The sequence below is a fragment of the Labrus bergylta genome, chromosome 13 (assembly GCF_963930695.1).
Source record: "Labrus bergylta chromosome 13, fLabBer1.1, whole genome shotgun sequence".
Lineage (NCBI taxonomy): Eukaryota > Metazoa > Chordata > Actinopteri > Labriformes > Labridae > Labrus > Labrus bergylta.
The window spans coordinates 9,308,511-9,321,101 of record NC_089207.1 but is presented as its reverse complement, the minus strand read 5'-3'; the positions used below and the strand labels follow the sequence as shown (position 1 = coordinate 9,321,101).

Genomic DNA, 12,591 nt, shown 5'->3' with positions numbered 1-12,591 from the left:
GTTAGAAAATGAGAAAAACATTCAAACAAAACAAGTTAACAAGATTCATTAACAAACAGTTTTTACACCAGTGCAGTAATGCATCAATTGTCTGCCTGAGTCCAGCAATGAGCCAAAGCTTGTAGCGCAAACAATAGAGCAGAGGATGCATACAAGGTTTAACTTGAAGAGGCAAGGTTGCAGCCAAATCCAAATAAAAATTTTGTCAGATTTGATAAACTGAATAAATCTGATTTTTTTTCATCATCGTTTTACAGTTGTTTCAAGGAACCACTCAGTAAAATCAGATATCAATAGTTCAAATTAGACAGACATATATAGTAGTTGCAGCCCTCCGGTTTCAGGGCATGAGCCTTCTTACATCACTAGTCACGGCACTCATTTTCTTAATGTGGCGCATCTGGGGGGTATCATAGGAAGCTGCTCCATGGAGGGAGGGCTTGGCCTCCACCTACAAAGCGCAGTGAGATGGATGGATGAGAACACACAGACTTGGACATTATGGAAGGAGAGGAAATGGGGGGGGGAAGAGGTGAGGAATAAGGAGAGGAAAGTGGAGAATGACAGGCTGAGAAGACAGGATTAAGGATGGGGAGGGAACATGAATAATGATATGAGCAGTTAAACATGTAAATATATTTTCATGGCGTCATAATGACAGATTAAGGCGTGGATTATAATGCAGGATGGCAGAGAAAGCGCTATGGAAGAGCTGCTAGTAGTATCATTAGGCCTACTGGACCACTGCTAAGCGTCTACCAAAGCAGTCTGCAAATGTTAGCTCATGGAAGCTAATCTGATGGTGATGTCCGGGGATAATATGGCTTTCTCCTTCAAGTCGTCTTGCTTGTAAAACACATACAGGAAACAGCTTCCAGGGGATAAAACTTCAGAAAAAAACTGGCCCAGATGTAGCCTGGTGTACCTGGCTGTTCAGCTTGGACACTTCAGTGGCCAGAGCGATGTCTGGGCGGTAGGCCAGAGAACCTCCACGACTGGCCTCCTCACGGGCCTTGTCACGGTAGCCGATCTGTAAAGACAGGAAAAAGAAGAAGTTGAAGAGTTGAACATGAAAAAACTTAACAGCAGGTCTAGATAGATCAGGACATTTTGTAGTTTCACCTTTGGTTCAAAGCCTAATATGTTGTTTTCAGTAATAATGTAGGTGGTATACATTTATTATTGGCTTTTGTTTCTCTTCATTTCATTAAATATAACTATAATATGTGTGAATTAATTGTGGAGGTGGAAGTGAACATCAGGACTGTGCCAAACAGATGCTACAAATCCTTCCCTGGAGGAGAACCGGTTTTAAGCTAATCAACTGTAAAGTATGAACAAACTTGTTGATTACCCCGCTGATCAGTTTGGCGGCCTGGGTAGCTTTCTTTATGTCAGGACGGTCGACCACGGATGTGTAGTGCAGGTTGGCTTTGGCATCCTTCTTGTAGGAAACCTGCAGACAGATATTTTGAAGTAGTAATAATTGGCTAACTCACATTTAAAGAGAAATGTAAGAGGGTGCAAAACGGTCACATTGTGGAGAATGTATGCTGTAAAAAAAAATGTTAGCATCATTGTGGAGACGACTCACATTGCTCTGACACTTGGCCACATCAATGGCATGCTGAACATCAGGTGGAACAATCATCTGGTTATAGATCGACTTGCCCTTCTCCTTCTCAAACTTGGCTTTATACAGTTTCTGCAAGGTGAGAGAGGAACGTCAAGGCAAGTGGCAACGAAACACTTTAGGATTATGAGAAGTTGGGAAGTTGGTTCTGTAAAAACGTAAATGTGAAACTCATACCCCGCTGATAAGCTTGTTGATCTGCTTGCTGTGAACCGTGTCACGAGTCTCAGGCAGGGTGGTGAATGAGCCTGACTGCATGTCCTTCTTACTGGCCTCCTTGTATTTGCTCTGAGGGTGAAAATGAAGAAGTTGTTAACACATTCAAATCATTTAAAAAAATATATATTTCTACTTCTCTGCACATGGAGAATTCTTATGTATACAGAACAGGTTGACTTTTTGCTGACTGATACTCACCTCTGATGCCAGAACGCGCACAGCCTTAGCATGAAGGATTTGAGGAGTGTCCTGGACCGGCACATAGTGACCCTTCTCCTTTTCATACTTCTGTTTGTACTTCACCTGGAGGGCAGCGACAAGTCGAGTTTAATTGATAAAATGTTAATCAATCAATCAATCAGTCAATCAACCTTTATTAATACTTGGGAGATAAATGGTAAATGGATTTGAGCTTGTATAGCACTTTCTAGTCTTCTGACTACTCAAAGCGTTCTTACACTGCATGTCACACCTACACATTCACACCCTGATGGCAGAGGTTGCTATGTAAAGTGACCATTAGAAGTAATTAATCCATTCATGCACATTCATAGGCCGCCGCTGCAGGAGCTGGGGATCGACCCCCTCGACCTTTCGGTTGAGAGACGATGACGGGAAGTTAAAAATCGAATGTCTAAATTGTCTAAAAGGTTAGAGTGCATTGACTTCAAGGAGCTGCTGTATCCTAATCCAGGAGTCAAATGTGCAGCATTACAAAAAGGGGACTTTCCCATTTCCGAACCTAACTGAAGAAACATGTATCGGTAACCAGATCGAAGAGTGTGTCAGATAAAGCCTGTCTGAAAAATAAATAAGTTCTGTGAGTAAAAAGATACCAGTGCATAACACGATCCTCTTAAACAGAAGACAGAACATCTCAATTCACCACCAGAGTTAGTGATAAAGGCATTTAAAAACTTACTATGCTGGCCAAATCTGTATTCTTCATATTCAGGAGGGTGAGCTTGTCGTCAGTGACAGGAATCACACAGCCCTTCATCATCTCTTTGTCATACTTGTACTCAACCTGTGGGTCGAACAATGGGAGCCAAGTTAGAGCAACACCTTTGAATGTTGTTTCAATGAAATATGAACGAAGCATGGACTCACATCACTCTGCTGCAGGGAGTTCTTGGCAGCATTGATGAAGTCGGGTCTGTCTGTGGTCCAGATCCACTTGTTCTTGGTGGCTTCATACTTCTTCTTGTAGTTAAGCTAAAAAAACAACAACAAAGAAATGAGTTAGAATGAAATCCATTAATGAAGAGTGAGTGATTGATGATCCCTTGTACTGTCACTAAAGACACTTACATTGCTGATGTTCCTGTAGGCCTCCTTGGCAGCACGGATCTCATGAGCCTCAGGGTCCATGTTGATCTGGGCCTTGCTCTTCTCATACACTTCTCTGTACTTCAGCTGCAGGATGCATGAAAAGCACACATCAATCACACAATTTAAGGTTATACTTTGGCTTCTTTTGCCACTGTGGAAAAAAAACGATCTTAGAGAAGACTTCCGGTCAGAGCTGGACCTACGTTGCTTGTGAGCTCCTTGACCTTCTTCATGTGCTGCTGGTATGGAGTGTCATAAGGCAAGGTGTAGCCCTTAGCCTTGGTCTTGTTGTACTCCATCTTGTAGATGATCTGAGGAATAATAATCATAACGTAGTCATAGCCAGTCCAAAAGACTTATTGACAATAAACATACAGAAATGCTTTTGACTTCAACTGTTCAACCCCTCCCCAAAATATGAATGAAACACTCACATCGCTGATCTTCTTGCTGCGTCTGTGGGACTCATACTCGGGAGTCTCCAGAACAGAGGTGAACTTGTCCTTGGCACGCTCATACTGCTCCCTGTACCTCCACTGATGAAGGATGGTGACGTGCAAACACAAAAACAAGTTAGTATCCCTCACAATACATTTTCTGCTTTAGCTAATTGTTGATGTGTGTCATGATTCATTTTGCTTAAAATTTATGAAGTCTAGGTAGAGAAGAAACTGTCCAAGAAAGAAGGGTAATAAATCCCTAAAAACAGATGTTGAAGTATTTTTGATAAGACAAAAGCAAAGTGTAGATTTATAGAAACTAAAGACATATGGAGTGTTTTTTTAGCCTTACATTTAAAAGTACTTCTCAAAGCCAATTTTACATACTACATTAGACTTCAACAATTAGTTTCTATCATAAATTATACATATTTTAAGTTAAACAAAGTCATTCTTCTGTTTTTCATTTACTGTTCTTGCTTTTCTGGGACAAATATCTAAAATGATCAGTCAGAAACTTCTGAACAAACATTTATCTTTATCTTTACTGAATGGAAGTAGTACAATGTGTCTAAAGGGTGAAGTGCAATGCAAATGTTTATAAAAATCATGCTTCATGAAACATGCACACACATAAAGGGAGTTATTTTTCAGTGAAAATGAAGACAGGGACAAGTGGCTACCACTGGTTAGTCTTGAAAGTCTTCAGTGCCCTCGTAGTTCACGTTGACCAGCGAGGTCACTGACGTGCTTACCGATTGGTTACTTCGAAGATCAATTTGGAGAACACAAAAAAATTTGACTTTGGAGTTTAAGGACGTACTTTAAATAAAAGCTAATGGAAAGAAACATCCAATAAACTGACAGATGTTTAGTAATACTGAATAACAGATGACTCAGAAATGTATGACTTATAGCTTCTATTTTAAAGAAGCTTCAGTCTGTGATGTTACAGTTCTCTTGCTTGAGAAATGTCGGTGAGTTGTAGGGAAACTAATTCACTGCATTTGAAGATGAATGAACTGTTCAGTAACGTGTGAGGCATGAAGAGAAGTGATGAAAGGGGTTACATGATGAATGAGAATGGTGGGATGTGAGGACATTAAAACCATTTTGAAAGTTGAAGAAGGTTGAAAGGTGGGAGGGAGTTTAAACGGGATGAACCGATGAATGTGATGATACCTTGCCACAGATGATGATGGATGTCATGAGGCCTTGTCCAAAAACAGCAGGGAGAAAGAGTAACCTTGTGACTCAGATGTATAAGACGGTAACCCTGCACTCACTGGCTCCTCTAATGCTCTTATTGCAGAAATGGGACGTTTTTCTCCTGGCTTAAGTGTATTTGTGAGCTCAAGACCTTAACCTGAAAACCTCATGGAAGTTAAAAGGAAGATGTGCTGTACTTTTTTAAATGTAAAAACAAAAATTAGTTTCCAATATTTGGAATTTGTTGATATTGGGAATTGTTTGCAGATCTGTTGCTGCACCTGTACCCTCATTTTAACAAAAAAAAAATGCTTTGCCTGACTTTTCACAAGGGTTAAAGTGATTATAAAGAGGCTTTTACAAACCTTTACAATATTACAAAAACGTGATAGGAAACATGTCAATAATTAAAATGTTTCATCACAACAAATCTTTCTCTCTGCTCAATAAGACGCTAACTTGGCAAGTAGGAAAACTGATGTTTTTCTGAAGTTGCTGTTCTGCTTTTCCGCTGAGCATATTTTCAGCCTCACATGTTTGCAGGGTCAGCCCTGAACTCCCAGTCTCCGCTTGTTTGTGGACAGGGATGAAAGTTACCATGGTTCACCACTCTGTGGCTCTTTACCTTACTGCCTAACGAAGTGGAGTAAAGGGCTGTGAGGATGTCAGGGCGGAGCAGCTCGTTGCAGCCACTCTTTAGCAGCTCCTTAGCTTTGGATTTATACCTTGCCTGTCCACACAAAACAACATACACACACACACACATACAGCATGCCATAGGTGAGGACACGGGAGAAACAGCAGCATCACTGGGAGGACTGGAGGCAAACACTCCGGGGATCCGAGTGTGACAAAAGAGCTGTTTAAGTCCTCATCTGTGCCTTCAGAGTGACAGAATTCAACATCCTCACTATTGCCATTTTATGAATGTTTTATTTAATTTTCAGTAAAATTGATTGATTGACAGTGATTCAACTGTCTCTCTGATTGCACAGATAAAGGGGAGTCCTGCTCACTCAAGACAGTGTTCCAGCTGCTTTTTGAGTGGCTGGTTTTTAAAACCTGTGTTTGTTGAACCAGAAGACAAAGAGAGAGAATAATATGTCTTCTCAGCTTAGACATGCGGAGACGACCATCAGCAGGCGACCTCATGCACTAGTGTGAGAGGTCTGGAGGAACAGACTGGAGGTTGCAGCGGAGGGGTGCAGACCGGCCGTACAACACGACCAGGGCGTTTACCTGGCTCATCTTATTGTTCTCCCTGGCCAGCAGGTATCTAGGATCGTCTGTAGTAATGGTGAACTTATCCTTGTTCTTCTCATAACTAGCTTTGTAGACTCTCTGCTCAGAACGTCAGAAGGTAGTTAAAGACAAACGTCCAGAAAACAATGTGCACTGTCATGTGAAAGGACTTTTAAAGGAGAAAGAGGAAGGTTTAAAAAAAACAGATGAAAACATTGGACACATTTTAAACACTTGATATTACACACAGAGGAAAACTGATCATATACATCAATGACAAATTCTAATAGTACTACAAATTCACACCTTGTTTTAATTTTCTTATCTCAAAACTGCAATAGCGATCAGGGACATAAATATTATCAACAACAAAATTGTCTATTTTACAAATAGGTTAAAAAAAAACGATTTATTTTGCATTGACTGTTTCGGGTTAAAGAATGAAGGAACTCACGTTGTTGATGAGACTGGAGGCATTCTTGGCAGCCTCAAAGAATGGAGAGTCACAGGAATACTTGAAGTTGCCTCTGTTCTTCTCAAAGGACGCTTTGTAAAGTCTCTGTTAACAAGAAATATAAACCATCATGAGAAACATCCAGAAAGTGTAAAAACTCCATTGATGATCTATTTCTAGATTTATAGGCATGTTTGTTAGATTTATTTTGACATTGTGTATGGTAAAAAAAACAACTAAAAAGATACATCACCTCGCTGTACAACTTCTTGTTTTTCTCAGCCTGCACCAGCTCGGGTGTGTCCCACACAAAGCAGCCAATACCCTTCAGCCAATCCAGGTCCTCCTTGTACTTGACCTTCAGTGGAACATAGAAGCAATTCAATTGAAGTGTTAAATAGTACATCAATAATACTAATAATAGTACTACTAAACACCCTTCTACATACGGTGGGAAATATGATTGATTGACATATGATTGATTTAAGGAGTGCATGTAATCAGTACTTACACTGCTGACGTTATCGTTGGCAATTTTGCTGAAGAAGAACTCGGGACGGTCGGGGATGGACTTCCATGTTCCCAGAGTGCTGATGTACTTCTCTCTGTATTTAACCTGAGGTAGAGAAATAGAGAAAAATGCATGAGGAAGAGTATAAGTACTAATGGGATTAAAATAATGTGAAAACAAAATCACAAGAAATAATCCAGTAGATTATTTCATCACTGACCTCGCTGATGTCATCTGTGACTCTGCGGTGGTAGATGATGTCCAGAGCATCCTTGACTGTGTGGTAGTGACCTTTAGAGAGCTCAAAGGTCTCTTTGTAACGCAGCTGAAAAAAACAAAAACAACATGATTCACTGCAATATAGACAGCTCTTCTCTATCGGATATTAAACACAAATTCACAATTTTTTTCACTTATTAATGTAGAAAGTGGTTTGTGGTAAAGTTTATTAAAGAAATTGATGTGACTATTAATGAACTCCGAGCTTAAACAGTAGCTTCCTTAAGTGTAGTTACAGTCTTGATTTCATGTTTTAGAGGCTACAGCTCAGAATACATCAGAGCAACCCTTTGGCCTCCTATAATGGCTTTCTTATCTACAAATTCAAACAGATCATTCAAGCGTTGACTTGAATGATCTTGGCCATATTTTTCAAATAAGTGCCACTCAGAAGGTGAATGGCATCCTGGAAGACCCTCAGCCCCCTCTGCATGCAGAGTTTAGACTTCTGCAGACAGGGAGGATGTTCACTTAAGTTGGGAGGGCCAAATCTAACAGACACCTGAGGTCGTTTGTCCCATCAGCTGTTGGGTTTTTCATTAGCTGTAGGCATTGTTGCCCGTCCACTTTTAGTAATTACTATTGATCCTTGTGTCCCTTATCTCACTCACGTCCATCATGATGATATCCATTGTAGTTATGTTTTATAATATATGTCTTCGTGCTGTTTTTTAGGATGTATTTCCTGTATGGACCTCTGCTCTAACTAAATTACCCCTCGGGACAAAAAAGATTTTCCAATCCAATCCAAAAACAGTTATAACTAAAAAAGGGGTATGTCCTTCAGTGTTTAATGACACTTTTATAAATGTGATAGTTTCCTGATAGTTATTTGGTACTTATGCTTATTATATTGTTATTAGTATTTTTATTTTATTTTATATTATGAATTTATCTGTACTTCCTACAGATTTTCGGTGTTATGAGCAACTGTAGCAAACAAATTTCCCCCTGGGATTAATAAAGTATTTCTGATTCTGATTCTGATTCTGAAAGGTAAGCCGATACTCACATCGCTGGACTGGAGGTAGGACTTCTTGGCACGGATCAGGAGAGGTGTGTCAGCAATGGCCGTGTATCTGTGCTTCATCTTCTCGTACTGCTCTTTGTATTTGTTCTGAGGGAAGACAACAACGAGAAAGCATTATAAGACTGATATCTTATAACTGAGCTCTCTACGTTTCTTTTCTCAAAGAAGAGTGTCAAGCAGGACTTACGTCACTCTGGACCACTTTCATTTTCCTGGAATGGCCCATGACTGGAGTTTCAATTTCCTGGGTGAAATGAGCCCTCTCCTTACTTGCCAGGCCTTTGTACTGGAACTGTAGAGAAACAGGAAACACAACCATCGTTAACAGAAAAAAATGAAAAGATCTGTTTCAAAAAATAAAATACATCTGTCATGGCTTAAATGGACTTGCAATGTTAGTCAGCTGCTGGGCCCATTTGGCTCTCTTGATGTCCACAGAGTCCAAGGTGGTGGTGACCTTAGCCATCTCCTCTTTACTCTGGGCTTTGTAGACCATCTGAGAAAAGAGCAGGAGAAAAAATCAGGTGAATTCTCAGTCAAATCTGTTTATAATATAGGAAGACATTATTTAAAAACGATGTTACTGAAGCTACTTTTGAGACCTGGTAATTCCACAATTACTCAATGAAATGGGATCATGTGTTTTTTTTAAAAGCTCACGCCGCTCATGTGGGTCTTCAGCTCAGTCACACGCTTGTACTCCGGTGTGTCCAGGACCACAGAGAAGTTGGCAAAGTTTTTCTTCGCTTCCACCGGGTATTCCACCTGTAAATAGAGAAAAAACAGAGCACACAATGGATCCTGATGTCGCTGCAAGAAATCGGTTGTGCAAATGAAAGTGAATGATAGCGATGTAAATGCAAAAGGAAGTTCATACTCTTTGTTTGGTGATGTTGCGAACGTGGACCATCTCTGGGGTGTCGTACAAGAAGCAGCCGACGCCTCTCAGCCACATCAGGTCCTCTTTGTATTTCAGCTAGAAACACAGAATTCAGTTTGTGAAATGATTCGATAAAAGCATCAAAGTGAGTAATGTTTGGGTGTCTGTTCAAAACATACCTCGCTGGTGATCTCATTGACGTGGCGGCAGTGCATCAGCTGGGGCGTAATGGGCATATTGATCAGCTGGCCTCTGGTGTTGTAGTATTTCTCTCTGTAGCACAACTAGGATGAGAAGGAAAGAAAACTCCATCACGCTATGTTGATAAAAATAGAAACTTAAAATGCATAAATCGTGTGGGAACAGTTCCGTACTTCGCTGAGGTTCGTCTGGTTCATCTTGACTTGTTTGATATCAGGGGTGTCGTAGGTTGTGTGGATCTTGTCCTTTTGTTTGTGGTAGTCCTCACGATACAGACGCTGGGACAAAAGGAAGAAGGTAATATATGACAACGCTGTATCTGATAAAAGCTCTCCATCACGGTGGCCAATCAGCTGTGTCTCATCTTACATTGTTGGTGATGATGTTAGCCTTCCTGGAGTTGACAAAGTTCACTCCCTCCGGATGAAGAGTGTACGCTTTGGCCTTGGTCATCTCATAGGCCTCCTTGTACTTCACCTAATCACACAAAAGTAGAATATTATTCACTAACATCAAAGCATTAGTGAAACGGTTAAACAGCTGTTTGAGAAAATGGATAAATGTAATGAGTTACATTGCTGGTGACGACGCTGTTCATCTTAGCCTGCTTGATGAGCGGTGTGTCATTGGGCAGGGAGTAACCCGTGGGCATGAAGCTCTTATTGGCCCCCTTGTACAAGTTCTGAAAAAAAGGGGGAAAGACAATATGGTGAAACAGGATGCATTTCATCTTCAAAGACATAAGCATACCAAAAGAAAAAAACAAATTCGGTCAAAACATGTCAGGCAAAGAAAGAAAATTCTGTAAAATTGGGTCCTTCTATTCATTTTGTATATGCTGTACTGATTTTTCAACATATCTGGAACACCTTAATGTCCTATAGAATCACCATGTTGCAGTTATTAATCACTGCCAAGGCATCAGCAATTTAATATACATATATATGATGATAAAAGATTTTGATATTAACTACATTCTATTCAAAAGGAATAAAGTATGAAATAAGACTCATGTGTTTTGCTTTTCTGTGTTTGTTTTTTCTCTTCTTCTGTGTTTTGGATTCTTCTATATGATCTGTGATGTCATATCATTGAAGAAACAAAACAGCACAAAAATTAGTACACTGTCGAGATGGGTGGAGATCTCGTTACCGCCCGTTCAAGGCTAGATCATGAAAGAAACCCTGACATATGTTTGTATTGATACAGACAGTTGTATGTATATTTATGCACTTTGGACATTTATTTATATTGAGGATTTATGATCATTACAAGCCACTTTTCTTCACATGATGTTTCATGATTACATTCCTTTTATATCTGTGTAGTCTGATTTGTGTTTTTTTTATTACTAGTTCAGATAGCATTATTATGTGCTGTATTGTGTTACGTGCTTCATCTTTCTATAATTTGTGGCATTAATCTTACCGTAAAAAATACATATATGAGCTAAACAAATTCATTGAATATCAAGGAATATTATCTTACATCGCTCTGGATGTGGTTAGCCAAGCGCGCCCTTTCGGTTTCTATGGTAACAGCAGGCGTGTTGCAGGTGCCCTTGATGTTGGTGTTGTAGTCATAGCGATAGTGCAGCTGAAGACAGGGAGAGAGAAAAAAAAATGAGATGTAAAGGTCATGATTTGTTCAAAGATTTAAATAGTGAGAGTGTTAAAGAACATTGAAAGGGTCTCTTACATCACTCAGATTCTGAGCGTTCTGCTTGGCTGTCTCATACACTGGAGTGTCTGTCACCACAGAGTATTCCTTGAAGGATTCGATGCCCTTGGCTCTGTACTTGTTCTGGAGTAAAACAAAAAGGAAAACAAAAGACAATCAGCATCACTTCTGCTATAACACCAGCTGGTGTAAGGATAAAAGTGAAATGATGATAGTCAGTGTAAAGACATTATTACTGACAATGGATTTTAAGTATATGAAAACTTGAAAACTAACTAACCTCACTCTGAAGATTACCAGAATTCTTCACACGCAAGATCTCTGGTGTGTCCCAGGCATAGCAGCCGATACCCTTCAGCCAGTTCAGGTCATCCTTGTAGAAGATCTGGAAAGAGAAAAAAACACAAGTTAAGTGGCAGATGTGTTTTTACAGTCATTGGTTCATACTTTTTCATACCAAATAAAGGGATTCAAGAAAGGTAGGTAGAGAAAAAAAAGCAAGATTAAATACTGAATCTCTAAACTTGATTATATTTTTCACTTATTTCTTGGGTTCCTATTTGGATATTTTTTTCTCTTCTTCTCTTTTGGCAAAACTAATCTTTATAACAGGAGTAGTTGAGAGCAGAGGTGTGAAACTGTCATTAATTTAATGATTTTCTAATTGTCCCTTTGATGTCCTACCACCTGGTGGTAGAGAGGTGATTGCCCTTTATCTGTATTCCTATTGTTGAATTGTATTTAAAGGCAGCATGAGCCTGACTGTCTTCAGAAATCCGTGCTACACGTAGAAAAAAGGTTTTCTGACTCATCACATCGAGTTTGTTCTTCAGAGAACTAGCAATTCTCATATTTTTGGAGGAAATTTCTCTACATCTCAATCTGAATCTTACATTTCTAATCTATTTATTAAATCTTTCTTACGAGCAACATCATAAATATTAAACAGATAGAATGCGGGTGAAGCCAAGTGTCCAATCTGTATCTGCAGAGGTAACTCAATAACAAATACAAAGTATGAAGCTGTGTGTCGTCACTCACGTCACTGAGCTGCTCGTTGACTTTGCGTGCTTGGACGTAAACCTGCATGTCAGGGAGACAGATCCACTGGTGCAGATACTTGCGGTAGTGGATTCCACTGACGGTGGACTGGGTGTTGCGGGCAGACAGGATCTCCAGCATGTCTGGAGGAATATGGTTCTTGGCCTTGTTCTTCTCGTAGTCCTCCTTGTACAGACGCTGTGAAGATGGACAAAGGAGTCTCTCTGTTTTTTTTGCCTTTGGTTCTTGCATTTTGTATGTGTATATACCGTATATATGATGCATTTTAGCTGCTAGTTTCTGAGTTTGACTTACGTCCAGGACCAGTTTTCCAGCTTTGACACAGCGAGCGGTGCCAGGATCGTCCTCAAGAGACTTGGGCAGGCTGTAGAGGGATTTGAACTTCTCGTAATCCTCCTTGTACTTCACCTAAAGGAGCA

General features: G+C 40.0%; 1 protein-coding gene across 23 annotated transcripts in view; it reads right to left on the bottom strand.

Annotated features, from left to right (window-relative positions):
• The window catches only part of neb (nebulin), a 69,517-nt gene that overhangs the window by 17,318 nt on the left and 39,608 nt on the right, over positions 1–12,591 (bottom strand). For 20 of the 23 annotated variants that reach the window (XM_065962565.1, XM_065962557.1, XM_065962546.1 and 17 more), the window contains 30 exons: positions 12,467–12,580; positions 12,152–12,349; positions 11,391–11,495; positions 11,129–11,233; positions 10,919–11,026; positions 10,005–10,112; positions 9,800–9,907; positions 9,604–9,708; positions 9,409–9,513; positions 9,227–9,325; positions 9,010–9,114; positions 8,741–8,845; positions 8,537–8,641; positions 8,332–8,436; positions 7,261–7,365; positions 7,041–7,145; positions 6,783–6,887; positions 6,530–6,634; positions 5,459–5,563; positions 3,619–3,720; positions 3,388–3,495; positions 3,164–3,268; positions 2,963–3,067; positions 2,775–2,879; positions 2,051–2,155; positions 1,811–1,921; positions 1,595–1,705; positions 1,355–1,456; positions 926–1,030; positions 362–451 (listed from right to left, as the gene is read on the bottom strand). In XM_065962565.1, the coding sequence (XP_065818637.1) occupies positions 362–451; positions 926–1,030; positions 1,355–1,456; positions 1,595–1,705; positions 1,811–1,921; positions 2,051–2,155; positions 2,775–2,879; positions 2,963–3,067; positions 3,164–3,268; positions 3,388–3,495; positions 3,619–3,720; positions 5,459–5,563; positions 6,530–6,634; positions 6,783–6,887; positions 7,041–7,145; positions 7,261–7,365; positions 8,332–8,436; positions 8,537–8,641; positions 8,741–8,845; positions 9,010–9,114; positions 9,227–9,325; positions 9,409–9,513; positions 9,604–9,708; positions 9,800–9,907; positions 10,005–10,112; positions 10,919–11,026; positions 11,129–11,233; positions 11,391–11,495; positions 12,152–12,349; positions 12,467–12,580 (3,249 nt within the window). Of the gene's footprint in view, positions 1–361; positions 452–925; positions 1,031–1,354; positions 1,457–1,594; positions 1,706–1,810; positions 1,922–2,050; positions 2,156–2,774; positions 2,880–2,962; positions 3,068–3,163; positions 3,269–3,387; positions 3,496–3,618; positions 3,721–5,458; positions 5,564–6,072; positions 6,175–6,529; positions 6,635–6,782; positions 6,888–7,040; positions 7,146–7,260; positions 7,366–8,331; positions 8,437–8,536; positions 8,642–8,740; positions 8,846–9,009; positions 9,115–9,226; positions 9,326–9,408; positions 9,514–9,603; positions 9,709–9,799; positions 9,908–10,004; positions 10,113–10,918; positions 11,027–11,128; positions 11,234–11,390; positions 11,496–12,151; positions 12,350–12,466; positions 12,581–12,591 lie in introns of all 23 variants that reach the window. The other 3 variants (XM_065962542.1, XM_065962544.1, XM_065962548.1) reach the window with 3 other exon arrangements.